We start from the raw sequence: 25,429 nt of genomic DNA, 5'->3' as shown, positions 1-25,429 counted from the left end.
TTTTCCAAATGTGCTGGCATATTGAGTGCAGCACTTTCACAGCATCATCTTTCAGGATTTGAAATAGCTCAACTGGAATTCCATCACCTCCACTAGCTTTGTTCATAGTGATGCTTTCTAAGGCCCACTTGACTTCACATTCCAGGATGTCTGGCTCTAGGTGAGTGATCACACCATCGTGGTTATCTGGGTCGTGAAGATCTTTTTTGTACAGTTCTTCTGTGTATTCTTGCCACCTCTTCTTAATATCTTCTGCTTCTGTTAGGGCCATACCATTTCTGTCCTTTATTGTGCCCATCTTTGCCTGAAATGTTCCCTTGATATCTCTAATTTTCTTGAAGAGATCTCTAGTCTTTCCCATTCTGTTGTTTTCCTCTATTTCTTTGCATTGATCGCTGAGGAAGGCTTTCTTATCTCTCCTTGCTATTCTTTGGAACTCTGCATTCAAATGCATTCTGTAACTTAGCTGGTGGTATTTACCCAGAAACAACAAGTCTCATTCAAGATGGTTTGAATCCCTCTTTGTTCAGGGATCAGGAGATCTATCTCCTATCTGTTTTGGAGTACAACCCCTGCCCAGATGTGTTGGCTTTTTAGAGCTATCCTGAGAAATCTTATCCTCAGAAACTTAATTTTGGGGGTGTTCATTAGAATGGCACTCATTTGTAGTCCTGAATAGGTATCTGAGATCTCCCAGGGGCTCACAGATGTATTGAGTGTCCTCTTCTGTTTTCTTCCATGGCTTGACTCATGAGTAGTGAATCCAGAAATTGTGTCCTGGTACCTTGACTGCTGTGGGGGTAGAAAGTATTACAGGGTAGGGGCCCTTCCATGTGGGCTGGAGTTGAGCCTTTGGGGACCCATCTTTCTAGACTTTAATTAGGACTTGAGTCTCTGGAGCATATAGTGGTGGCTCTTTAGAATCTTTTGGGTCCTGGTTGACACCCCACAAGCATATATCCTTGTTGGAATTGCCCAATGGCCATGGTATAAGACCAGAGAGTCTGAGCCTCTTGATCTAGGAAGAGGTCATTGACATAAACAAAAGGTCTCCTGTATAGCATCTCATAAGAACTAAGACCAACCTGTTCCTTAGGGGCAACACGGGTGCAGAGGAGAGCTATTGGTAAAGCCTCCTTCCACCCAAGGAAGGTCTCCTGGTTTATCTTTTTTATCGCTGATTTTAAGAATTGGTTGGCTCTTTCTACTTTTCCTAAGGACTGAGGCCTCCAGGCACAGTGGAGATAATAAGTAATGCCCAGTGCTTTAGAGACCCCTTGGGTGACCTTAGAAGTAAATGATGTCCCATTGTCACTTTGTAATGACCTGAGCAGACCAAATCTCGGAATGGTTTCATGGAGTTTTTTTTTTTTTTACCACCTCCTCAGCCTTCTCAGTCTGGGTAGGAAAGCCTTTAATCCATCCTGTGACTGTATCTATCATGAATAATAGGTATTTATACCCTTGAGAAACTGGCATCTGGGTGAAGTTCATCTGCCAGTCCTCTCCTGGGTAGGTCCCATGCCATTGGACAGGCTGGGCCAGCTGGGGTCTTCGAGCTCCTTGGGGGTTGTTCAGTTGGCAAGTGGGACAAGAGGAGACCACTTACCTTATAGTCATTTGGAGGCCTGTTTCTCTGAAGGAACTTTCTAGTAATCCTTGGAGGGCCTTCTCCCCTACATGAGTGGTGGCATGTAAGGAGTTAACCAACTTCCATTGGAGGTTCCCAGGCAGAAAAAGGAGTCCTTCCTTGTGGAACCACCCCACATGATCTTTTTGAAAGCCCTTACTCTTAGCTTTAAGAGTCTCACCTTCAGTATATGAAGGAGTTTCTGGCAAATTAGTCTGTGGAACTAAGGTGGCAATCCCTATCAGGTCATTGTTCTGTAATCCTGCTCTCTTAGCTGCCTGATCAGCTGCTTGGTTCCCTCATGCCACTTCTGTGCTCCCTTGTTGGTGTGCTTTATAACAGGACACTGAAACCTCAGCGGGTAGATGGACTGCCTCCAAGAGCCTAAGGATTTGATCACCATATTTGATTGGGGACTCTCGGGTGGTCAAGTGGCCTCTTTCTTTCCAAATAGCAGCATGTGCATGTAGCACCAGAAAGGCATGCTTGGAGTCAGTGTAAATGGCTACTCTTTTCATTTTTCCCAGCTCAAGCTCAAGTCAGGGCTATGAGCTCAGCTAATTGGGCTGAAGTACCTGGTGGCAAATGTTTAGCCTCTATGGTCTCAAAATTAGAGACTACTGCATATCTGGCTCTTCTTTTTCCATCAAAGACAAAGCTGCTTCCATCAGTGTACCAGATTTCCTCAGGATTGGTCAGAAGATCTGACAATCCCTCTCGGGGTTTTGTCCAGTGGTCCAAGGTTTCTAGGCAAGAGTGAAAGGGGAGAGAGCCCTCAGGGGTAGGCAGGAGGGTAGCTGGGTTAAGAACCTCACAAGTGGATATAGTCAGGCCTGGATTTTCCATGAACACTACTTGATATCTGAGGATCCTTTGATCAGACATCCATAAATGGCCTCTCCCATTCAGGAGTTGTTTCACTTGGTGGCTGGTAAAAATAGTTTGCCCCCAAGAGAGAGTTTTAAAGCATCTTCTATCAGGACTGCAATAGCTGCAAGATTTTGAAGGCAGGGAAAGATCTCTTCCCAATAAGGGAATAGGACACTCAGGGACCACCAAAAACTGTTGGGAAAATATTTGTCCACCCCAACAGCCAAGTGCTCAGTGAATCTTTTTGTAATTGCTTTTCCTATAGCACCCAAAATGGTACAGGTTTGGGAGGAGAAGGCTCAGGAGAAGGAAGTCAGGACAGAGTAGGTAGCCCCTGTATCAACCAAGAAATTCTCGGACCTACCTGCCACATCCAGTTGCACCCTTGGGTCCAGCCCCATGATGGTTATCTGTGACAGGCAGGCTGGCTGGAGCGGGCGGCTTCAGTCCTGTTGAACCATCATGAGGGAAGGCTTGGCACTTGACCTTGTGGCTCTTGGGTCCTGAGGGCAGAGTGCTGCCCAATGTCCCAATTGATGGCATTTGTAGCAAGCTGTTTTAGGAGACCTGTCATGGTTTGGACATTCTTTGGCCCAAATGTCCCGCCTGTCTACAGATTGGGCATTTGCCTTGTGCCTTGTCCTTCAAGGACTCAGGGTTTGCCACAGGGCTTCCCTGGAGGGCGGCCAGCATCTGGGCATGCCTTGTCTCTTTCCTTTTCTCCCTTTCCTGGGCCTTAGCCTCCCTCTCCTGTTCTCTATTATGACAGGTATTGGTGGCTGTCTGGACCATCTCATCTAAAGAGGCAGCAGGGTCCTGCTGCTGCAGCTGTTGTAACTTTATCCTGATGTCTGACGCACACTGGGACAGGAATTAGTCCTTTAGAATCAGCTGTCCCTCGTAAGAGTCTAAGTCCAGATTGGTAAACTTTTGGAGGGCCTCTTTTAGACTTTCCAGAAAGGCAATGGGGTTCTTGTTGGACTCCTGGGTTATTGCTGAGACCAAGCACAGTCCCACAACTAATAGGCTTCCTTCTATTTCCATGGGTGGACTTCCTTAGGGGTTAGTCTTTCTGAAGCTTATCCTACCCAGTACCATTGCAACCTGAGAACCAGGCATCCCTGGATCAGGGTGCAGATCCCCAGGCAGGCTGAGGCATGACAGCCTCCTGGAGATGGAATCCCCAGGTAGGTCAAGGCATGTTGGCCTCCCGAGAATTGGGTTCCTGGGCAGGTCAAGGCATGTCAATCTCCTGGGACCCCTGGACTGGCGGATCCCTGAGCAGGTTGACGTGTTACAACCTTCCGAGGACCAGATCCCTAGGCAGGTCAAGGCAGGTTGACCTCCTGGGACCCACGGACTGGAGTTGGGCATCCCCAAGGTCTCCAGCATGACCAGTGTTGGGTAGGATTAAGGGGCTGGGTAGGATTAAGGGGTTGTAATCTTAACTCATTGCCGGTTTGCCCACTGAGGATGGGAATAGATATCATGATGTAAAGCAATCCAAGCCTGTGCCCTGAGACTGGGAACCTGGCAAAACAGCCATAAGCCTTATCCTCTTATTGCTCTGAGGGAATGTAAGTCACTGATTTCCTCCCCTAGTCCTCCATAAGAGCAATTTAGGGTGTTTCCAATGGTAAACATTTCATTGTCATAGACCCACTTTAGGCAATAACAGAAGTAATGACAAAGGAGTGGGCTATTTGGTCCTGTTTAGGGCATTAGAGTATTTTAATAATAAGTGGGGTGGAGTGATGTTACTTACAAGGGGGCAGGGTTCTGGTTGTAGGAGTTACTAAGTGGCTTAAGAACAAATTGATAAGAGGCAATAGACCAGATGTTCTATAAAAGTGGAGTGAAGATTTGATCCGGGGGTATGTTTGTAACTTTAGGAGAACGTGGTAAGAGTTTGGGCCCAAACAGCCTGCAGGGCTAACTCCCAAGGTGGCAAACATTATCCCTGGAAGCCCAATTGCCCTTGAAGGGATGCCACCAATAGATGGACTTCTAGCAGGCATTGTGTGCCTGTCACCCGCCCTAGCAGGTTCACTGAGAAATATTGCACATGTTGTAGGAAACATGGAAGATGAAGGCATGAATATCTAGAGAGATTGGATATTATACAGTATTTCTTTCTCAAGGGCCAGCTATTTTCTGGTTGACTCTCCAGAAGACTGTAGAGGCAACATTGTGGGCCCAGGAAAAGAGCATGAAACAGGAGGGAAGGGGGCAGGGCACAACTTTTGAAAGAATGACATAGCCCAAGGGCATAACATAAACCAATTAAAATCAAAATGGGTCCAAGATGACAAATCAAATTCAACTAAACCTTGATCCTCAATCTGCAAGCTAAATGACACACCCAGAGGTGACAGGACAGTTCCAAGTCACTGTCAAAAGACCGAGGAGTGGGTGGGGGAATGACCCACTCATTAGCATATGAAATCACCCAGCTCAAGAAAACTAACCACACCACATTCCATGGCCACCGCACTTGCCCTCGGTGATGGCCCACACTCTTGTAGAGTGCTTCTCTCTGAACCCATACAAATCTACCTCTTACCTATCGCTGTGTCTCTCACTGAATTTTTTTTTTCAATGAGACATCAAGAACCAGAGCTTCATTAGATCCTGAAACCAGGCACCGTGGGTTTTGGCCAGGCTCAAGTCCCAGTTGGATGCGACTGAGTGACTAAGCATAGCACAGAGTCCCTGCCACGTGGGTTTGAGTCCCAATCTTAGGTAAACGGTTTCAAGCACAACTTTCAGAAATGGAAAGATGATGACCTGCCTAATACTTTGTAAGCAGTGGCATAGATGGAGAGAGGAGCTGGAGGATAGGAGGAAAAAGCAGTGGGAAAAATGTGCCGAGGAATCCCCTTCATAATCTGCCAGAAAATCTGCTAAATACCTGACCTGTGCCCACAATTTTCATTGGCCTGATCCTTGGCACAAAGGCGATTAAGGACAGAACGCTCACTCACTTGGGCAACAGCTACTAGGGCATAGCAGATGGTGCAAACTTTGGGACACACTGGGGAGTAGAGTAGCCCTTGCCAGAGTCCCTCAGTTGCACCCACAGCCGCTCGCCTGTTTGTGGGGGTGAGGGGGGGGCGGGTGTCGAGGAAACAAGAAACGAGAGACTGTAAGGGAATTAAGATTTTGTTAGCCATATGTCCTTCCAGCCATAGGAGCAAGGATCTCCTACCTTAATCGGAGGTCTTCTGGAATCTGAGACTGAGCTGTGTGAGCTTTCTGCTGAGTTTGTTTTTGTTGTCCCAGTTTCCAGCACGCTGGACTCCTTGTCACTTCCACTGCGCTGGGTTTTCTTGAGTTCAGCTTCCACCATGGGAACTTTCGCTGAGTTGGGCTTCTGCTGTGCTTGGGCTCCGCCTCGTGGGGGCCGAGCCAAGGTTGTTTCAGCCAGGTTAAATCCGAGAAATGGCATCATATTCCTAACAACCCTACAAAGGAGGTACTTTGATTATATCCATTTTATGGAAGAGGATAAAGAGGCATATTCAAGTAGCTTTCTCAAGGTCATCTCTAGCAAATGATGAAGCTGAGATTCAAACCCAGACCTCTGGTATCAGAGTCTGTGCTGAAATTTCAAGGAGTTGAATTGGTAGGATGCCAAGGGATAAATGGGTTGAGGACACTGGTGGGAATGGGTAAAGAGAGAGGAGAAATGAGAGAGGGTCTACACTGTCCAGGAGAAAAGTAGGAAGAAGCTGCTGGGCTGGAGAAAATAGAAAGGCCCACAGATCAACAGGGTTCAAGGATATAAAAGAAGTGGTGGAGAGAAGACCTGAGGTAACTGGGAGAACATGGTCAGAGTCAGAGGCGGTGGTTTGTAGACGTGGGGGAATCATTCCAGGACATGACAAGGTTAACAGTGTGGTTTAGACAGAGGTGGTTAAAGTAGAAAGGAGGTCCTTGGAGCTGAGCATAATTCTTCATGAAAGAATCATGCAGTATGACAAAACCCACTGAAATGTTGTGAAGTAATTAGCCTCCAACTAATAAAAAAATTAAAAAAAAAAAAAAAAAAAAAAGAAGAATCATGCAGCTGGGCCTGCAAATTCTCCCAAGACTGGCTGATTTATTCCTTAATTCATATTGAGTGTGTAGTACATGTCAGGCAGTGTTCTTAGCATGAGGTAGCCAAGAGGTAAAGGACAAGACCCTGCTGCCATGGGGTTTACCTTCCAGCACACGGAGAACACACAAACACTCACACAAACAAGGCCAAGTTAGACAAGACTCAAAATCCTTAAGGCACAATTCCACAATGCCAAAAGTTCTGGCAAGTATCAGGCTCTTTTTCATACTTTGGAGCCCAAACTCATTAGGTGACAAACAGGACCTGAAATAGCATAAGGCTATTTGTTGTCTTGATTCACTCAGTGTAAATTTTCATATTTTTGCCTCTAGAACTATTAATGTTTAATTATAAGTGACACCCCAGACTTTTCTCGGTAGATAACTACCGAGAGTATAGAGTATATGCAGTATATAGAAGTATGTAATATAGGGTAAGTGTCTTCAGAATTGAAAAAATTTCTAATTCCAAAGCATATCTGGCCCCAAGTTTGGAAAGAGACGGTGGACCTGTAAGTACTATGCAGAGAATTCAAATATGCAACGTGTTGATTCAAAAACTGGCCCCTGAACAGGAAGGGCAAGGAGAGACTGAAGAAAGAGGCAGACTATTCCAGATTGGTAGGTGGCAGATTTAATGAGCAAGGGAACTTCTAAGGTTTGTTCTGGGTGACCAAAAGACTAGTAGATCTCCACACCTATCTGCCAGAATCTTAAAAGTTTATATAGAGGTGTTCACAGGATTCAGTTAGGTGGTATTCAGTCCAGATGGTCCCAACAACACCTTACTCTCTCAAGGCCATGTTCTTGAAACAGCTCTAACTGTGGCAACAGTGAGCATATTCCAGGGACAGAAGTGGGGTACAGAGTGTCCCAATGCCTGGGTCCAGCTGTGTGGTCAACCTGAGGTTATGTACTCTTCATGACATCCTCCAACACAATGGAATAGCAACTAAGTGACTCAGCTTGAGAGGTGAGGGAGAGGAGGTGACATTGAAGCTTAGTTCTGAATGACCAAACAATAGCAACAACAGCAGCAACAAATACAGTCATGCAAAGATCAGGAGAGCATTTCAAGCATAGAGAATAGCTAATTCAAAGATGAACACAGCTGGGGTGGGAGGATAAATTGGGAGATTGGTATTAATATATACAAACTACTATACATAAAATAGCTTCCCCGGTGGCTCAATGGTGAAGAATCCACCGGCCAAGCAGGAGATGCGGGTTCGATCCCTGGGTCATAGATCCTGGGAGAAGGAAATGGCAACCCACTCCAATACTTACTCTTGCCTGAGAAATCCCACCGACAGAGGAGCCTGGTGGACTCCAGTCCCTGGGGTTGCAAAAGAGTTGAACAGACCGAGTGACTAAACAACAACATGTATAAAATAGATAACCAATAAGAAACTACAGTATAGCACAGGAAACTCAATACTCTGTAATGGCCTATATGGGAAACGAATCTAAAAAAGAGTGGATATATGTTTGTATATAACTAATTCACTTTGCTGTACACCCACAACTAACACAATATTGAAAATAGACTATACTTCAATAAAAATTAAAAACAAAAGAAAGAACACAAAGAGGGCACTGTGGTTGGACCATATTTGGCTCCGTTAAGAGTGCTATCACTGAGGGATGGGGGCGCTTCATGTTGTCTGAAAGATTGTGAATCTGGTACTAAATCCTTTCATGGATATTGTGTAGTGACCATGAGTGTGGTAGTAAGTCAACATTTAGGAGGCCCAGAAGGAAGTCTTCCTGGGTGGGAACCCAGATAGGGAGATACTTAAAATAAAGGAAATACACAGCTCAATGAGGCTGAAAATGTAGACTAAGGTTATGGTCTGAAGACCTTGGCTTGGGGAGAAGTGTATAAAGAAGTCAGATAAGGTAGGCTCAGAATTATAATTAGGATACTGGTGAAAAGATGTTTTAGGGTGTTCTGGGTCTTAAATGACAGTCTCTGGTTGAGGTCCAATGTGAAATGTGTGATCTGGGCTTTGGGGTTTAAAATAGATGTTAGACATAGAAGACAGTACCAAAGGCTCAAAGATGTTTTTTGCTTCTCTGCTTATGCCTCTTTGGGTTTGTTTCTCAGCAGCTGTCTCAGAATGTCGTTTTCTAGCTTCTCTTGTTATGGCTTTCCACATCTGTATCTCTGAGAACCTGTCGGTCATCTCTGTTCTTCTCAGTCTCTTCCTCAACATATTTCTCTGTATGTGGCTCTCACAATCACCATCTTTGGATATCCATGCCTAGGTTCTAGAATCTGGTTCTTTGTCCCTTCCTTTGTCTGTGTCTGTACTGAAATTATTTCTTTTTCCAACTGAACTTTCCAACTTCCCTCTCGGAAGGCATGAACCTTTTATTATTCCTCTGATTATTTTATTATTCCTCTATTATCCTTAGTGCCCAGCACAGACTGGCATATAGGTCTCTCTGATATGTTTATACTTGAACGGAGGCTTTTTCCGAGGAGTAAGGAACACATTTTCTTTTTTTTTTTTTTCTTTTTTTTTTTCTTTTTATTTTCTTTTTTTTTTTTTTTTCCACTTAAAAATATGGAACGCTTCACGAATTTGCGTGTCATCCTTGCGCAGGGGCCATGCTAATCTTCTCTGTATCGAGGAACACATTTTCAATCTCCTGTCCCCCTCCCCCCAGCAGAGCTGCAGGCCTGACCAAAGGCCCGGGGGTGTGGTAGTGTTGCGACGCGGCTATTCGTTGTTTTTCCCTGGGTGTAAAGACTCTCTGCCTGGACCTAGCCCCGGCCGGCCTTGTCCCCGCGGCGGGTGACGTGAGAGGCCGGCGCCCACTTGTTTGGCTGAGCGGCGGGCCGCCCGCCTCGCCGGCCCCGCCCCGCGGCTCCGCCCCGGCCAATCAGCGAGTGCTCGGCAGTCCAGCCTGCAGAGAGGCCTGAGCAAGATGGCAGTTGCATGTCGGAGCGTGAAGGTAATCGGGTTTTCGCCCTTTTGCACCCACTGGGACGGCGCAGCCGTAGAACCAGCGGGGAGAGAGCGGTGCTGGGAGAAAGCGTCACTCTTATCTAGGCCTGTTATTGCGACGGCGGGGCTCGGGAGGTGAAGGTCAACTCTCCGGGGCACGTGCATGTGGGGTGACTGGATGGCTGTCTGGGGATGAGACGCCGAGAGGGTCCCATCGTTAAGATGGGGGTCAAGTCGCGGCGGTGACCGGGAGCCTCCCTCGCAGAAGCCTGGTGAATGGGTGGGGGTGGTCCGCACAGTGTAGTTGTTGACCGAGCTCCTCTTCACAGGGTCTGGTTGCCTTAATAACCGGCGGAGCCTCAGGCCTAGGCTTGGCCACAGCGGAGCGACTGGTGGGGCAGGGGGCCACTGCTGTACTTTTGGACCTGCCCAACTCAGATGGGGAGGCTCAGGCCAAGAAGTTAGGGAAGAGCTGCGCCTTTGCCCCAGCCGACGTAAGTGGGGTTACCTCACCTCTCCCATGGGGTTCCTTTTCATGAGGGTGCCTGTCTATGTGGGCAGTGGACCCATCTCCTTTTCCCTTTTGGTCTGAGCCGTTTTCATACGCCTCCGGATAAAGAATTGCTAAAGCTGTGATTCACAACAGGGAGGAGGGCAGGGAGGGAGGTTGCCGATTAGCCATATCAGAATCTTCTCAAGGAGATATGTAGAGTTATTGTGCCCTGTAATTTTAATTTTTACAAAGTCAAAAAACTTATCATAAAACAAACTACAGAAAGTAAAGATTGATGAAATCATATTAGCAAGTAGGGGTACCAAAAAGCTAGTTTATCTTCATATTAATAATTCTCACAACTTGTCTGATCCACAGCAGTTGAGAATCTCCAGGGGTATGTAAGTTTTTCAAAAGAGGGTATAGATTTCAAAAATGTTTTGAAACACTGCTCTATAATACCTAACATTTTCACCTTTGTCTCACTCTAGAGTTTTCTTTCTCTTGGCCTCTCCCTTGCTTACACAATTCTGTTGTCACTCAAAGACTGGATTTGCCCTGTGCCCCCCACCCCCTGCAAGATTTAGTGGTATGTGTATGATGGTAGATGAATACCTTCTCCACTTTTCCCTTTGAAGGTGACCTCAGAGAAGGATGTGCAAGCAGCCCTGACTCTAGCAAGAGAAAAGTTTGGCCGTGTGGATGTGGCAGTCAACTGTGCAGGCATTGCAGTGGCCAGCAAGACATATAACTTAAAGAAGAGCCAGGCCCATACCTTGGAGGACTTTCAGCGAGTTATCAATGTAAGGCCTTAGAGGTTCTCCAGGGGTAGTAGTAAGAAGTATCTGACTGTGAGTGTCCCCACACCCACAAAAGGCTACCTCTGCTTCAAGTCCTATACCACCTCTCTACTGGTCCTCCAGGTGAATCTCATAGGCACCTTCAATGTGATCCGCCTGGTGGCTGGTGAGATGGGCCAGAATGAACCAGACCAGGGAGGCCAACGTGGGGTCATCATCAACACGGCCAGCGTAGCTGCCTTTGAGGGCCAGGTGTGTGAGTAGGGGCAAGGCTTGTACCTTGGTGACTTGTTGGGGGCCCTGCCCCTTATGACCTCCACTCCCTCTCCAGGTTGGACAAGCTGCATACTCTGCTTCCAAGGGGGGCATAGTGGGGATGACACTGCCCATTGCTCGGGATCTGGCTCCCATGGGTATCCGGGTGATGACCATTGCTCCAGGTAGACATATCCCCTCCCTGCCACACCTGGGATTGGGTGGGATCTGTGGGCAATTGAGCAGGGAAGGTATCTACCATCTAAACAGCAGCAGCCTTCTATCTCTGGATATAGGGAAGCACCACAAGTAGAGTTACGGTGAGGAGGGACCAGGTAAATATGAAAGTGAGGGTGGGTCTCTGATTCTGGCTGTCTTATCTAGGCCTATTTGGCACCCCGCTGTTGACCACCCTCCCAGATAAAGTGCGCAACTTCCTGGCCAGCCAGGTGCCCTTCCCCAACCGACTTGGTGACCCTGCTGAGTATGCTCATCTGGTACAGGCCATCATCGAGAACTCATTCCTCAATGGAGAAGTCATCCGGCTGGATGGGGCCATCCGCATGCAGCCTTGAAGGGGGAAGGCAGAGAGAACAAAGGTTCCTCTGTCCCTCCCCCTCCTGGAGTGCTCTACTCCAGCTTGGAAGGAAGCCCAGTAGCCATTTTGTAACCTCTGCCTATCAGTCACCCTGTGTGCCTAATAAAGTCTCTTTCTCACAGAGGAGTGAGCAGCACTGTGTGCTGGGGGAGCTGGCATGGGGAATAAGTGTGAATGGGTGAAGACTGACAGGGTTGGATGCTCAGAACCCATGGGTGGGGTGGGAATGGCAGTACCGTACACCTTTTGTGTCCTATTACAACATGTAACCTTGATTTTAATGAACAACTTTATTACCCAGGGTCAGAGGTAGGGTACTGGCTCAGCTCTCTCCCACTGGGAAATGGATTGGGGGGGGGGTCTGCAGCATTTTTCTGACTGTTAGCTTCTGTGAGCTTGATGCTTGAGGTGGGAGAGGACCATCCTGAGCTCAGCGGCTGTTGGTGTTAAATTGCAGATGATATTGGGCTGTAGGTTGATTGGTATAGATTATTGAATTCAGATAATTCTGCCTGTGAAAAGAAATCCAGAGGCTTCAGCTAATGGGCTTTCCCCCTCTCCCTGGCCCTTGCCATCCCTCCCTACCCTCCCTTAGCATTCATCCTTGCTGCCCCCCCCCCCCCCCCCAGAACTCACTGGGCTTTTTGCTCCTTAGCCAGCTGCTGGTTGAAGGAGCCCAGTCCCCTCCGAAATTCAGCACACAGCTCCCTCTCCTGTTCTTCTAGCTCCATTGCTGCCTGGGCCAAGTTCACGGTCTGGTTTTCCCATTTGGCATCCAGTGTTTGTTCAGCTTGGCGCTGTGCTTCCTTTTCATGGCGTTGTGTCTCCTGTACTTTCCTGATGGTGGCTCTCTGCTCTGGAGTCATGCCCTTCCAGCAATAGGGCAAGACCCTGTGGGGAGCCACGGGGTTTTGGGCAACCTGGGGGTTCTCAGTCAGTAGGTCACTTGTGATCTGGTTCTGGACTTCCACGAGGTTCGCCTCCTGTTGGCGCTGATGCTCACGGCGCTGCTGCTCAGCCAGCTCAGCTGCCTGGTGGGGTCCCCGAATGTGAGCATTTGGATGCTCAACCTCAGGGAGCTCTCAGTCACAGGGGGAGGGGGAGACATGGCCCTACTCTCCCCCATTTCAGGGAGAGAAGGAAGAGATACTGCATGGCCTTTGAGTGACTTAAGGTGGGGGAAGGGGTGGAATGGGCAGGGAACTCCTCTGCCTTCTGGAAGCCCTTAGACTGAGAGACTGGGGAAGGGAGGGCAGTGTTCTGTTCTCAGGTCATCCTGAGCATGGAGGTGGGGAAGGGGACCTCCTGCCCTAAGAGGGCCCTAGGGTGAAGGGGGAAATCCCCAGGTAGATGAGAGGGCTGGTTTGATCAGTAGATTGGGGAGAGCCTGGTGCCCTGGATGGCTCTTATGCTGTACATACCTGGGCTTTGTTGGCATTGGCCGTGGCAGCCATCATGGCTATGCGGCAGGACTCCTCCAGCTTGGCCAGTTGGGTGGCCCGCATGTCCATAGCTAGGCGTAGCTGCTCATCGAGCATGTCTACACAAAGAAATATGGCCAGGGCACTGTCATTCAGTCATTTGTTCAGCAAGCTTTGTAAATGTATGTTTATGTATGTGCAAGCTATGTGTATGTATGTTTGGGAGTGGGGTAATGTCCTCATTGCAGGGATGTGTGGAAGCAGCTACTCTTTGGGGCTAAGGATAATAAAAGTGACAACCACAAGAATTTCTCAGGTGCCTCACTGAAATATGCTTCCAATGGACCTGGGTCTCAATGCCAGCTCTGTTGCTTCGGAGCTGTGTGACCTGGGGAAATTATTTCATCTCTGAGCTTCAGACTAAGGGCTAGGCTGCAGGCATAGCATGAGCAAAAGTATTGAAAGTGCTTCAGTCCAGCTACAGTGGTCTCCATGCTGTTACTAGAACATGCCAGACAATTCTGCCTTAGGGATTTGTAATAAATGTTGCTCTTGTCTCATGTTCTTTTGCTTCCTTCAGATCTTTGCTCACTTTGCTCCTCAGTGAGGCCTTCTATCTTTCCTACCTAAAATTGCCACCTGCCTGACCCCAAAATTTATCTTCCTCCTCTGATTTATTTTTCTCCCCAGCATTTATCACTATCCAATATACCTTACATTTTACTTAATTATTTTTGTCTATTGCCTGTCTCTCTCCTCACTACAAGGTAACCTTTGTAAAAGCAGGGACGTTTGTCTGTTTTATCTACTGCCATACACTAGCACCTACATCAGAGCCTGGTACATACTGGGTGCTTGGTAAATATCAAATAAGGAAGTGAAGAAACAGCATGATCTGTATCTTAAATTACAAGTAGTCTGCTCTTGCTGGAGCATAAAATGCAAGTGACTAGGGAACTCTACAGGGGTCAGACTAAGGACTGGAAACTTGACCCTGAAGGTGATGGCGAATATGGAAGGATTTTAAGTAAGGGGGTGACATGGTTAGATTTGCATTTTAGAAGGCTCCTTTTGGTGCCAGTATAGAGGACAGTGAGGGAGGCTGGTGGGAGACAGTGGAGGTAGGGAAGCCCTCTTGGAGGCTATGGCAGTAGGCCGGCTGAGAGGGCTGAAACCAGGCCAGTGATGGAAAGGATGCAGGGGAAATATACGGAGGTTTCATTAGCAGAATTTGATGGATTGGATTAGGGAGTAAGGGAGAGCAAAAGACTCGGATGCTTCCCAGGGTCCTGGCTGGGATGACTCCGTGCATGATGTGGCCACCTCTGGAACTAGAGGATACAGAATGCAGAGCAGGTTAGGGAGCACTGATGAATTCTCTTTAGGAAGCTGAATTGGAGGTGGTCAGCAGCCACCTGGATACCTGACTGTGCAGGTAAAGAGTCCTCTGCATAGAGATGGTGATGTGGTAGCCGAAACCAGAATGAGGGTTGAGGGCACCTGAGGCAAGTATGCAGGGTAAGGAGAGCAGCATGCCAAGGACAAAGTCTCTAGAAGGAAGAGGAATCCACAAAGTGTGGACAGAAGAGGAATGATTGGAGAGCTATAGCAGAATATGCTGTCACAGAAGCCAAGGAAGAGAGAGGTTTAAGAAGGAAGAGATGATAAGAGTCAAGTGTAGCAAGAAAGTCCAAGTAAAGGAGAAAAGACTGAACAGAGCCTCTTGTACCTGATAACACAAAGGACATTGATGCTTTTTGTAAGAGTAGTGTCAGTGCAGGTGTGTGGGGAGAAATGAGATCTCAGGAGTTGAAGTGTGACTGGAAAGTTAGGAAGGAATGACAGCAAGTAGAGACAGATTTTTCAAAAAGTGTGGCTGTAAAGGAAAAGAGCTAGCTCATAGTATCTAGGGGAATCAGAATGGAGAGAGGCTTTTGTTTTATTCTTAAGGAGGGTTATACAGGGACTTCCCTGTTGGTCCAGTGGTTAAGAATCCTGCCAATTCAGGGGACACGGGTTCAATCCCTGGTCTGGGAAGATTCCACATGCCTCGGGGCAACTGGGCCCATGTGCCACAACTACTGAAGCCATGCACCCTAGAGCCCATGCTCCACAACAAGAAAAAGTCCTTGCGCAGCAACAAAGACCCAGCACAGCCAAAAAGAAATAAAAATTTTAAAAAGTTTTTAAAAAGAAGGGTTAGACATAAGCATGTTTACAGCCTTCACAGAATATGGCCAGTGGAAAGTGTTGAGAACCTCAGGGCCAGGGCGTACCTGAGGGAGCACAGCCTGCATGGGAGGCAGGCGGAATGGGGTCCAGAGCATAGGCTGAAGGCTTGGCTCTGGAGAGGCACAGGGACAGACCACAGAGACTGGACGGCAGGGGAACGGAGGATAGGGGTGCCTGGTTTCATTTCAGTCTTCATAGCATCTCAAAGAGGAAAGGTCACCCCATGTTTCCAGATGAGGTCCAGAGGTGAAGTAAAATGCCTAAGGTTACACAGCCAGCACTTAGTAAGTCAGAATCCAGATCTCTCAAGGAATCAGCTCATGCTCCTTTCATGACGCTACACAGACTCTCCCCCAGCATTCTGCTGTTCTGTTGCCTAACTCTACCTTCTTGTACACCTGCCTGCTGTCACTAGGCAGCTGGCCCCTGGTGCCACTGCAGCTACTTTGACAAAAATCACCAAATACTCCTAGTTTCTCAATCTGATAGGTTTCTTTTCCTATCTGAACTTCTCTGAGGGCATCTGACATTATTGACGACTCCCTCTCTGAAACCTCCCTTGGCCCCTGAGTCCCCATTTTCTCATGGTGACAGAGCAAGTATGGTGTAGCAATCACAAGTGCGGGCTCTGGAGCCAACCTGCCACCTGAGTTCACTTCCCCCCTCCTTTAATATCTCTGTTCTCAGTTCTTTCAGTTTCCTCCACAGAAAATAGGGATATTACTAGTACTTGCCTCATAGGGTTGTTGAAGATGAAATGAGTTAATACATGGTAGAAAGCTTGGCACAGTGTCTGGTACACAGTAAGTACTCAATAAAGGTTAGCTCTTCCTCTTGCTACCCACTCTGCCGAGAATGGCCTTTTCTCATTCTCACTCTCTGCCTTGCCAAAATTGTACCCGGCTTTCTAAAATTTGGTTCCTGACAGCTGGCCTGTGCCAACCCCCTACCGTCCCTCCCTTCCCCTGTGAGAACTGACCCTCCCATCTTGATGTTCGCTCCGTGTTCTATGGACTTCCCTCATAGCTCAGTTGATAAAGAATCCGCCTGCAATGCAGGAGACCCCGGTTCAATTCCTGGGTTGGGAAGATCCTCTGGAGAAGGGATAGGCTACCCACTCCAGTATTCTTGGGCTTCCCTTGTGGCTCAGCTGGTAAAGAATCTGCCTGCAATGTAGGAGACCTGGGTTCGATCCCTGGGTTGGGAAGATTCCCTGGAGAAGGGAAAGGCTACCCACTCTAGTGTTCTGGTTTAGAGAACTCCATGGACTGTACTGTCCATGGGGTTGCAAAAAGTCAGACACGACTGAGTGATGTCCTGTATATATTTCTGTCACAGTACCTGTCATAGTACCTAATGCAGTGTTAAAGCATAGATACTTGCTGGTAAATAACTTGTGCATGCATTTTTTCCTTTTACTCTAAACTGATTTTCTGGAAGTCCTGGTTCTGTGGGTTCCTGGAGGGCAGGGTGCCTGTCTTGTTTATTTTGGTCTTCAGTTCATTCAATGATGATTTTATTGAACTCCTGAAACTGGCAGGTAATGTACTAGGTAACTGGGATATAGAGGTGGAAATGAGAGACGTGGTTCATCTTCAGTGAGTTGACATTTTGGGGGAGAAAGACATTCCACAAATACCTCTATGGTAAGTGGTATAACAAAACAGGGTGCTACAACAGGGGTGGTTTTAAAGATGAGTGGTGTGAGTAGGTAAGAGATGGTCCTTGCCCTTACTCTAATGGAAGAGGGGAACATGGCCACAGATGTCAGAGTAATAGTAGCTACTGGTTATTGTAGCTACTATTGTACTGATGCTTGTGCTTTACTTACGGTGTCTCATTTCATTCTCACATGAGCTGTGTGGTATGGGTAATTTTCTCATTTTAAAGATAAGCAAAATGAAGCACAGAGAGGAGGATTCATTTGCCCAAACTAGCTAGTAAGTGGCAGGACCATTAGGTTTGTCTTTACTCTGCTGTCTCCAGGCAATGGAGTGCCAGGCTGATCAGGGATCAATGGCTACACTGTCAGTTGATGAAGGAGGTTGGGACCTGCTCAGTCTAACCTTTCAGCATCAGCCCTTACGTGAAACTGGACCTGCCCACACAGTTCTGGTCTTCAGCTTAGGATGGCTCCCCACTAGGCCTCAGGTCACAGCCGGGAGGGCCTCGCTGCTTACCTGCACAGTTCTCATCAACTCTGGCTTGCTGTTGCTCTTGTAGCTGCCTCTCCAGGCTGTATTGGAACTGCTCCTGCTGCATTCTCAGACATGCAGCCCTCTCCAGATCTTCCCCAGAGAAGTACTGCAGGCTGACTGGGCCATAGTAGGGAGCATTGTCACCAACATAAGCTGGAAACTCCCTCCAGAGTCGGTCTGAATCCCAGAAGTCAAATTCACGCCTGTTCTTGAGTTGCTGCCTCTGTTCTCTAAAGTTTTGCACTTTCTTGGCCAGCCGACGTGTCCGTTCTGCCTGTTCCTTCTCTAGCATCTGAACCACCATATCATATTGCGCCTGGTTGGTACCTGGGGGTGGTGGGTAGGGGCATGGAGAAGGCCCCACAGGAAAGACAGTCTAGTCAGCACAGCCACTGCTCCCAAAGGCCTGTCTGGTTTGTCTTACCACACCCCCCAGACCTCAGGCTGCACTCCAGAGCAGAACTGCCCTGCCTTAGCCCACTCAGGTCCTTGCTTTTCCCCCTTGGCTGGCCTCTGGCCTTGGACTTTTTACCATAAGCTGCCTCCTTGCTCCGTTCTGTTGCCTCCTGAAGCTTTCGTTCTTCCACCTGGTTGTTCAGGGCTTCAACATCCACCTGATCGCAAAGAAATGGGCTAAATCAAGGTAGAAGCCCAGCAGTGGGCCTCGAATGCTCTAACACAGACTGCTCAGAACTTACCTGCCTCAAAATCCTCCTATAGGATCCCCAGTATCTACTGGATAATGTCCCACCATCTCACCATGGTTTGTAAGTCCCTCAGTGGTCTAGCCTCTGCCTCCAGCCTCTTCTCACCCTCTTCCCTTCTCCCACCCTCAGGAGCTCTGCTTACAGTTCTCTACATATCTTACGCTGTTTCATACTGATAGCCTTTGCTCCAGCAGCTCCCTCCACTTGGAACACTCTTTGCTCCCCTTTTTACCCAAACTCCTATTCATCCCTTAAGACCAGCTGAGACTTTCCTGATCCCTCCAGCAGGTGCTACTCCCATAGAACCTAGGACCCTCTATCCACATTACCTTGAACTTTGCCTCTATTGATTGTCTCCTAGGCTGTGAGCTTCCTAAGGGCAGAGACTGGGCCTTAGTCAGCTTTGTGTCCCTATTGCCTAACCCAGTGCTTGGCACAGAACAGGCCTTGAAACGTTTGCCAACTAGATCTCAAGTCACACTACTCATCCACCCACCCAGCAATCTATTTTTTTCTTAAACATCGATATTTTCTCTTTATTTTGATTATAATTCATTTAAAACATTTCAAAATAGTGCAAAAGGGAATACAGTTTAGTCAAGAGTAAGTGCCCCTCCCATCAGTTACCAGTTTCTTATGTAACCTTCCAGAGAGTTTTGGCATATGCATGCGATACCAAATATTCTTTATAGACTTCTTTTGGCTCCATTTACTTGTCTCTTGAAAACCAGACCACTTGGCCCAGAGTTGACTGGAGGAGTCACCTGTCACTGGCTCCTCTTCCCCTGCACCTCTCGGCCTCTTTCTCAGGCCCTCACCACACGTGGGGGTGGGTGCCTTTTTCCCTTCCTCCTTCCTTTATAACCCTGCAGTCTGCTCGAATCAGGGAGGGGCTGTGATGGGTACAGCTATGTTCCTCTCCTGGTATAAGAGTGAGGTGACCCCTGGTCCAGAGAAAGTCCCCACTGCCCACTCACCCCCATGACTCTGGTCCGCACATTGAAGAATCGACTCTGTCGCTCCTTTTCTCGATTTCTTCTAGCTTCGATGGCTGCCACCTCCTTGGGATCTGGTGGCAGATCTACCTTATACATCTGGAGCAAGGGCGAGTTGGATGGCCAGTCAGTGCTAACCGTCATACTTGACTATACCCCCACCCCCATTCCTTTCTCCCCACATTATCTTACCAACTATTGATTCCTACTGATTTTACTTCCTGACATATTTCATATCTGTGTTCTCTATCTCTGCTGTCTCAACCCTAATTCAGACCTCACAAGCTGGTGCCAGATAATGTTCCCAGGACCCTCACTGGGCTCCCTTGTTCCAGTGTTAGGCTCTCTACTGCTTCTCTGCCTTGGCTACCAAAGTGATTTTTCTGAAAGCAAATCTGACCATGGCACACCTCAGCCTAAAACCTTTGAAAGCATCTATAAAGCAAGTGGGCTTCCCAGGTGACTCAGTGGTAAAGAATCCGCCTGCCAGTGCAGGAAATGCAGGAGGGAAGATCCCCAGCCCACTCCAGTATTCTTGCCTGGAGAATCCAATGGATGGTGGAGCCTGGTGGGCTACAATGAGTTGAACCATGACTGAGCATGCACGCATGGCATAAAGCAAATAGTTCCCCAATGTTTTTGTTTTATGAGTCTTCATGATCTGATTCCTGCTCACCTTTCCAAGTCTCACACTGATTTACAACATCCCTTTTGCATTATGCTCTATTTAGTTTTTTCTGTTTCAGTAAATGCCACCACCATTCCCCCTTTATTTTTATTACTTATGCTCTAGTCAAATTAAAGGTTTAAATTTGCCTGTATTCCTTTGTATTTTGGGAAGCCCAGCCAAAGCCACGGCCAAAATCTCTTGCTAACATAAATCTGATCATGTCTTGCACCTGCTTAAAATCCTCCACTGGCTTCCCACCACACTTAGATCCAAACCCCTTACTGTGGGCTTTCAAGATCCAGTTCCTGCACACCTCTCCAGTTCATCTCATGCCTCCCTCTTCCTTGTTTACTGTTCTCCAGGTACGCTGGCTTCCTATCAAGTCCTCCAACACTACAACCGTTCCCACCTCAGGGCCTTTGTACACTGCATTCCTTTGGAACACCATTCATCAACTCCTACAGCTAGTTCCAACCTTGCTCGTTCACTGTCTAACCATTTTGTAACTAAAATATTTGATGCACACAGGGGAATTATATATAAGCCATATGTAACTTAGAAAGCATGATAAAAGAGACCCATGAACCAACTCCCTAGTTAAGAAATAGAACATGATCAATACTATTTAAGTGTCTTATGTCTGTTCTCCCCCATCCTTACCCTAAGAATAACCACTATCCAAAATGTCACCATTCCCTTAGTAATATGCACTAATATACCCTATGTGTGTGTATGATTCCCTGAACAATATTTTAAAACATTTTGTCTTGAAACTTGATGGAGTATTACATAGTATGCATTCTTCTGCATCTTGCTTTTTTCACCCATGTTCATTTATCAATTAACAAATATTTGTGAAGTGCCTACTGACAGACAATCCCTTAAGCATTTGGGAGACATCAAGGAGCAAAAGTGACAAAAATCTGAGTCCTTGTGAAAGTTACTTTCTAGTGGGGATAGACAAGACTAGAAAGAGTACATTAAATAGTTTGTAAGAAGATGATCAGTGCTTTGGGAAAAATATAGCGTAGGATAAGGGGAATTGGAAGTGCTAAGGAAATGGGGAGAGTGTTGCAACTTTAAATATGGAAGTCAGGGGAGGCATAACGGAAAGAAATACTTGAAGAAGGTGAGGGAGTTTCCTATGCAGATAACTAGGAAAGCACTGCAGGCAGAGGGAACAAGTGCAGAGGCCTTAAGGTGGACACAAGAGGCACACACACATTCAAGGGGACAGCAGGGAGGCAAGTGTGTGAATGAGGGAGGAGTGGGAAATAACATTAGATTGGGTGGGGAGATGCAGAGCATGTAGGACCTCACAGACCATTGTAAAGGCTGCAGCTTCTACTCAAAGAAATGGGCAGCCATTGAAGGATTTTGAACAGTGGGAGTAATGTGTCCTGTCTTTGATTTGTAAAGGATTGCTCTGGCTGCTGTGTTAAGAATAGACTGGAGGGGATGGGAAGGGAGGCTAGAGGCAGGGAGACCAGACAGGAGGCTATTGCAATTGTTCAGGCAAGAGATGATGATCACGCCAGGTTAGTAGCAGCAGATGTAGGGAGAAGTGGTCAGATTCTGGATATATTTTGAAGACAGAGCCAACAGGACTTCCTGATGGGATTGGGTGTGCTGTGAGGAAGGAGTGTTAAGAATGACTTCAAGGATTTGGGCTGGGGCAGTCAGATGCGTTGCTATCAACTAAACAGTCTGTGTGGGGAGAATAGAATAGGATGAGAATCTGGAGATTGGTTTTGGAAGTGTTGAGTTTGAGAGATCGACACCCATTGATACATACAGATAGTATGGAAAATTTTGTTATTTTTCAAAAAGATATGCTATTGGGAATTCCCTTGCTGTCCAGTGGTTAGGACTCTGCACCTCCACTGCAGGGGGCATAGGTTTGATCCCTGGTGGGGAACTAAGACCTCACAAGGCCCCCAAAAAGTTTTTTTTTGCTGTTTCTCCTTACAGGATTCTATATTCTTATCATATTGCCCTCACAATTAGCCACATAATCTGCTTTGCCCTCTGGAAAGTGAGAATTGACAGTGCCATTCCTAAGCAGAACTAACAGCCATTAGTGATAGCCATGTTCTCTCTTTACTGCTGTGGGGCCAGCAACGTCCCAGGTGAGGGCTGTCCCTTCAGCCTTGGTCCTGGAGTGAAGACAGAGCAGAGATGTAGCCAACCCACAATGGACAAGAAGCAGGAGTGAGAAACCTGTCTTTATGAGCTGCTGAGACTTAGAAACATTTTTTAAGAGTTTATTTGGGCAAAAAACAAATTGGGCACTGCCAAACCAGAAGTGGTTAAGAGCTTAAGGAAAGATGTTTAAGAGATGGAACACAAGGAAATTATTTGATTGGCTATAGATGAAATGCTTGTTTTATTTGAGAAGGCCTAGTTGACTGTGTTTGAATTGGTTGTTCTTAGGTTTTTTTAATAGTTTTTAAAGGCTTCTTCCCATTTACAGTTAGTACAAAGTATTGGTTTTATTCCCCCTGATGTACAATATATAGCTGAGCCTATCTTACACCCAATAGTTTGTACCTCCCACTCTCTTACCCCTATAGTACCCCTTCCCCATCACTGTTAACCACTAGTTTGTAAGTCTGCTCCTTTTATATTATATTCACTAGTTTGTTGTATGTATTAGCTTCCACATACAGCCACTGAGATTTTGAGGTTGTAACCTCAGCATAATTCAGCCCATCCTTACTGATACAAGGAATTTAAAGCTATGAGGCAGTAAGAGATCTCTAAGGTACTCTAGGTGGATAAGAATGCCTCAGGGGACATAGGGAGAGGAGGAGCCAGCACTGGAGGCTGAGTGGCCAGTGAGGTGATGTGAAGTGTGAAAGTCGCTCAGTTGCTTCAGGCTCTGCCAGGTGGAATGGACGTAAAAACTGGAGTTCCCTGTCTGACAAGCTGAGTGAAGAAAGTGCTTTTGGGAGGAGAGAGTGAGCAACTGATGATGGGTTAAATAAGATGAGGACTGAGAACTGACTAATTTGAAGGGGAGGGTTGCTTCTGACCTTGATGAGAACATTTTTGTGGGGCCTGACTGAAGTGGGTTCAAAAGAGACTAGGACTCTGCAGCACAAACAATCCAGTTTAGTTAACTGCCAAAAAAAAAGAGGAACTTGTAGATTAAGAGAGACATATATACAGCTGGAAAAGTGTCCCTAGCATATGCCTAGAAGTGGAAGTGCTGGATCATAGGGCATCAGCCTATTTAAACTTTACAAGATAATGTTGTTTTCCAAGAAGACTGCACCAATTTATACTTTCACTATAGTGTATAAAAACTCTAGCTACCCCACATCCTCAGCAACACTTAATGTTACAGACTTTTTAATTTTTGCCAACTTGTGGGTATAAAGTTATAATTATCTATTTTAATTGTCATTTTCCTTATTGCTGATGAGGTTGCAACATCTTTTCATGTGTGTTTTAGGCATTTTTTCTTTCTCTTCTGTGAAGTGCCCATTCATATCTTTTGTTCATTAAAAAATGTCCTTTTCTTATTAATTTTAGGAGTTTCTTATGTATTCTGCACACCAATTATTTCTTAGTTTACCTGTGGCAAACATCTTCAATTTGTGCCTTGTGTTTTCACTTTGTTATTATTTTATAATAATTTATGTTAATGACTGATACATACAAAGGAAAATGGTTAACACATATAAGTTATGAAGTACAACAAAATGAACACCTGCAAACCCTCCACAGAACCCAGATTGATACTTTAGAAGCTTTTTGTGTGCACTTATCATCTTTTCACTTTATGTTATAATTTGGAGGAATTTGAATGCAGTCAAATTTACCAATCTTTTCCTTTAAGTTCAGAAGTTTTTATCATTTAAGAAATCCCCTGAGGTGATAAAGATATTCTCCTATATATCCTAAAATTTCTAAAGTTTTGCTTTTCTTATTTAAGTTTTTAATCTATTTGGGAATTGCATTTTGTATATGGTGTGAGAAGTATGGATCCAATTTGATTTTCTCCCCAAAAAGCTACATTTCATCTTCTTAAATGGAAATTATTGTTGTTGTTTAGTTGCTAGGTCCTGTCCGGCTGTTTTGCCACCCCAAGGTGTAGCCCGCCAGGCTCTTCCATTCATGGGATTTCTAGTTCCTGTCCATTATGAAATTGCTGTCCTTTGGTCATTTTATCCCCTCAGCCTGATCACACCAGTATCTCCCAACTGAACTTCATTTACTCGATTGCATCAACCAGGCTTTCTCACTTTTCTGGACTTGTCCTAAGACTCTTCCCAGTCTCCAGACATCGTTTAAAAAATAGTTACAGGAATGGCTGTAGCAGCCACCAGACCTTTTCCATGTCTAAGTCTCAGCACTGACGCCAGCTTGCTTATATTCCATCTGTCACCACAATATAAGGTCAAACTGAAGGGGAAGATGACACAGACAGCTTCTTGAACTGCTAACATCATGGCTTAGTTAAGAGCAGGTAATAAGGTAATGGGGTATGATGGGATGGAGCAGAGGGATAGAAAAGATGGAAAACAGGGGAAAGGGACAGAAAGGTCAGGGGCAGAGGGGGAAAAGAGGAAGGAGGGCAACAGGGCGGTTGATAGGGGTGGAGGACAGAGCAGAGAAAGGGAAGGGAAGCAAGGGACTGGGCAGAGGGGGGATGGAGAGGAGGGAATGGGATGGGAGTGAGGCATGAAAAGACAGAGATGAAGAGGGGGAAGGGAAGAAGTGGAGAGCACAGGCTTAGGGACCCTGACTCCCAGGGGTTCACACAAAATACCTTTCTCATCAAGGAGTCCCAGTTGTGAAGCTCCCAGGTTAGGTCCAAGACTATAGCGGCAGTCTCTGAACTCTGCTTGGAGAAAAAGGAGGGAGGCGGGGGTGGGGTGGGGTAGGGGTAGTACCTCTGGCCACAGTTTTCCCCAGCCCGCATCCCCGTCGTTCCAGAGTTCCCTCGTCTCCATTCACACCCCATCCCCCTTAACACCCTATCCCATGTATAACTCCACCCCATTCCAATTCCAACCTACTCTACCCTCAGCAAGATTTGAGCTCCTCTAACACGGAATCCTCCTGCTGGCCCCTCCTTCCTCCCCTCCCTGGGATCTTTCCAATTCCCGACCCTTTTCTTGTCTGAATCTTCCCGCCGGCCAGGTAAAAGCCGCAGCCGAGCTCCCACCTTCCTCTTGCCCTGGAGGGCATAACCCTCCTGTGACTTCTGACTTGTCTCAGCAAGGGTTGGCCTCGTCAGCCAGCTTTCCGGGATCCCCAAAGCTGCGACACCTCACTGCTCTGCTTGCCTCCTCAACTGCCAGGTCGCCAGTAGCGGCAGTTTGCATTGCCAAGCAACAAGAAAAGGGGGCGGGGCCCGAACGCCAGTCGTATCCTCGCGCCTTGGCAACCGATCAACAAAACCGCCACGTCAGTCCGAATGCCCCGCCCCTTGGTTCCCGCCCGCGCCGGAAGTCGAAAATCCCGTTAGGCCTGGACTTAATCTCGCGAGGTTTA

At 46.9% G+C, this 25,429-nt stretch overlaps 2 protein-coding genes and 1 pseudogene across 2 annotated transcripts; 1 reads left to right on the top strand and 2 right to left on the bottom strand.

The window, feature by feature from the left end:
* Positions 1-9,165: 9,165 nt before the first annotated feature.
* On the bottom strand, positions 9,166-9,237 carry LOC122436132 (annotated as a pseudogene).
* A 170-nt stretch (positions 9,238-9,407) lies between these two features.
* On the top strand, positions 9,408-11,824 carry HSD17B10 (hydroxysteroid 17-beta dehydrogenase 10). Its single transcript, XM_043457486.1, has 6 exons — positions 9,408-9,562; positions 9,885-10,049; positions 10,687-10,851; positions 10,972-11,100; positions 11,180-11,288; positions 11,488-11,824. Exons 1-6 carry the CDS (start codon positions 9,536-9,538, stop codon positions 11,676-11,678), a joined length of 786 nt encoding a protein of 261 aa, XP_043313421.1. The 5' UTR covers positions 9,408-9,535; the 3' UTR covers positions 11,679-11,824.
* A 158-nt stretch (positions 11,825-11,982) lies between these two features.
* RIBC1 (RIB43A domain with coiled-coils 1) lies at positions 11,983-25,280 on the bottom strand. The gene is made up of 8 exons (XM_043457485.1): positions 25,101-25,280; positions 24,702-24,773; positions 19,237-19,353; positions 18,085-18,166; positions 17,535-17,879; positions 13,123-13,241; positions 12,338-12,732; positions 11,983-12,213 (listed from the first exon to the last, which is right to left on the bottom strand). The coding sequence occupies exons 2-8, from the start codon at positions 24,708-24,710 to the stop codon at positions 12,132-12,134; spliced, it is 1,149 nt and encodes a 382-aa protein (XP_043313420.1). The 5' UTR covers positions 24,711-24,773; positions 25,101-25,280; the 3' UTR covers positions 11,983-12,131.
* Positions 25,281-25,429: the final 149 nt, after the last annotated feature.

This window comes from Cervus canadensis, chromosome X, assembly GCF_019320065.1.
Source record: "Cervus canadensis isolate Bull #8, Minnesota chromosome X, ASM1932006v1, whole genome shotgun sequence".
Lineage (NCBI taxonomy): Eukaryota > Metazoa > Chordata > Mammalia > Artiodactyla > Cervidae > Cervus > Cervus canadensis.
Note: the sequence above shows the minus strand (reverse complement) of the source record. Positions and strands in the feature narration are given on the sequence as shown.

Coding starts and splice junctions, on each gene's coding strand:
- HSD17B10 (XM_043457486.1), top strand. CDS start 9,536: ATGGCAGTTGCATGTCGGAGCGTGAAG. Junction 9,563..9,884: donor TTGCATGTCGGAGCGTGAAG/GTAATCGGGTTT, acceptor TCCTCTTCACAG/GGTCTGGTTGCCTTAATAAC. Junction 10,050..10,686: donor GCGCCTTTGCCCCAGCCGAC/GTAAGTGGGGTT, acceptor TTCCCTTTGAAG/GTGACCTCAGAGAAGGATGT.
- RIBC1 (XM_043457485.1), bottom strand. Junction 12,733..13,122: donor CCAATGCCAACAAAGCCCAG/GTATGTACAGCA, acceptor GGACCCCACCAG/GCAGCTGAGCTGGCTGAGCA. Junction 12,214..12,337: donor GCTAAGGAGCAAAAAGCCCA/GTGAGTTCTGGG, acceptor TTCTTTTCACAG/GCAGAATTATCTGAATTCAA.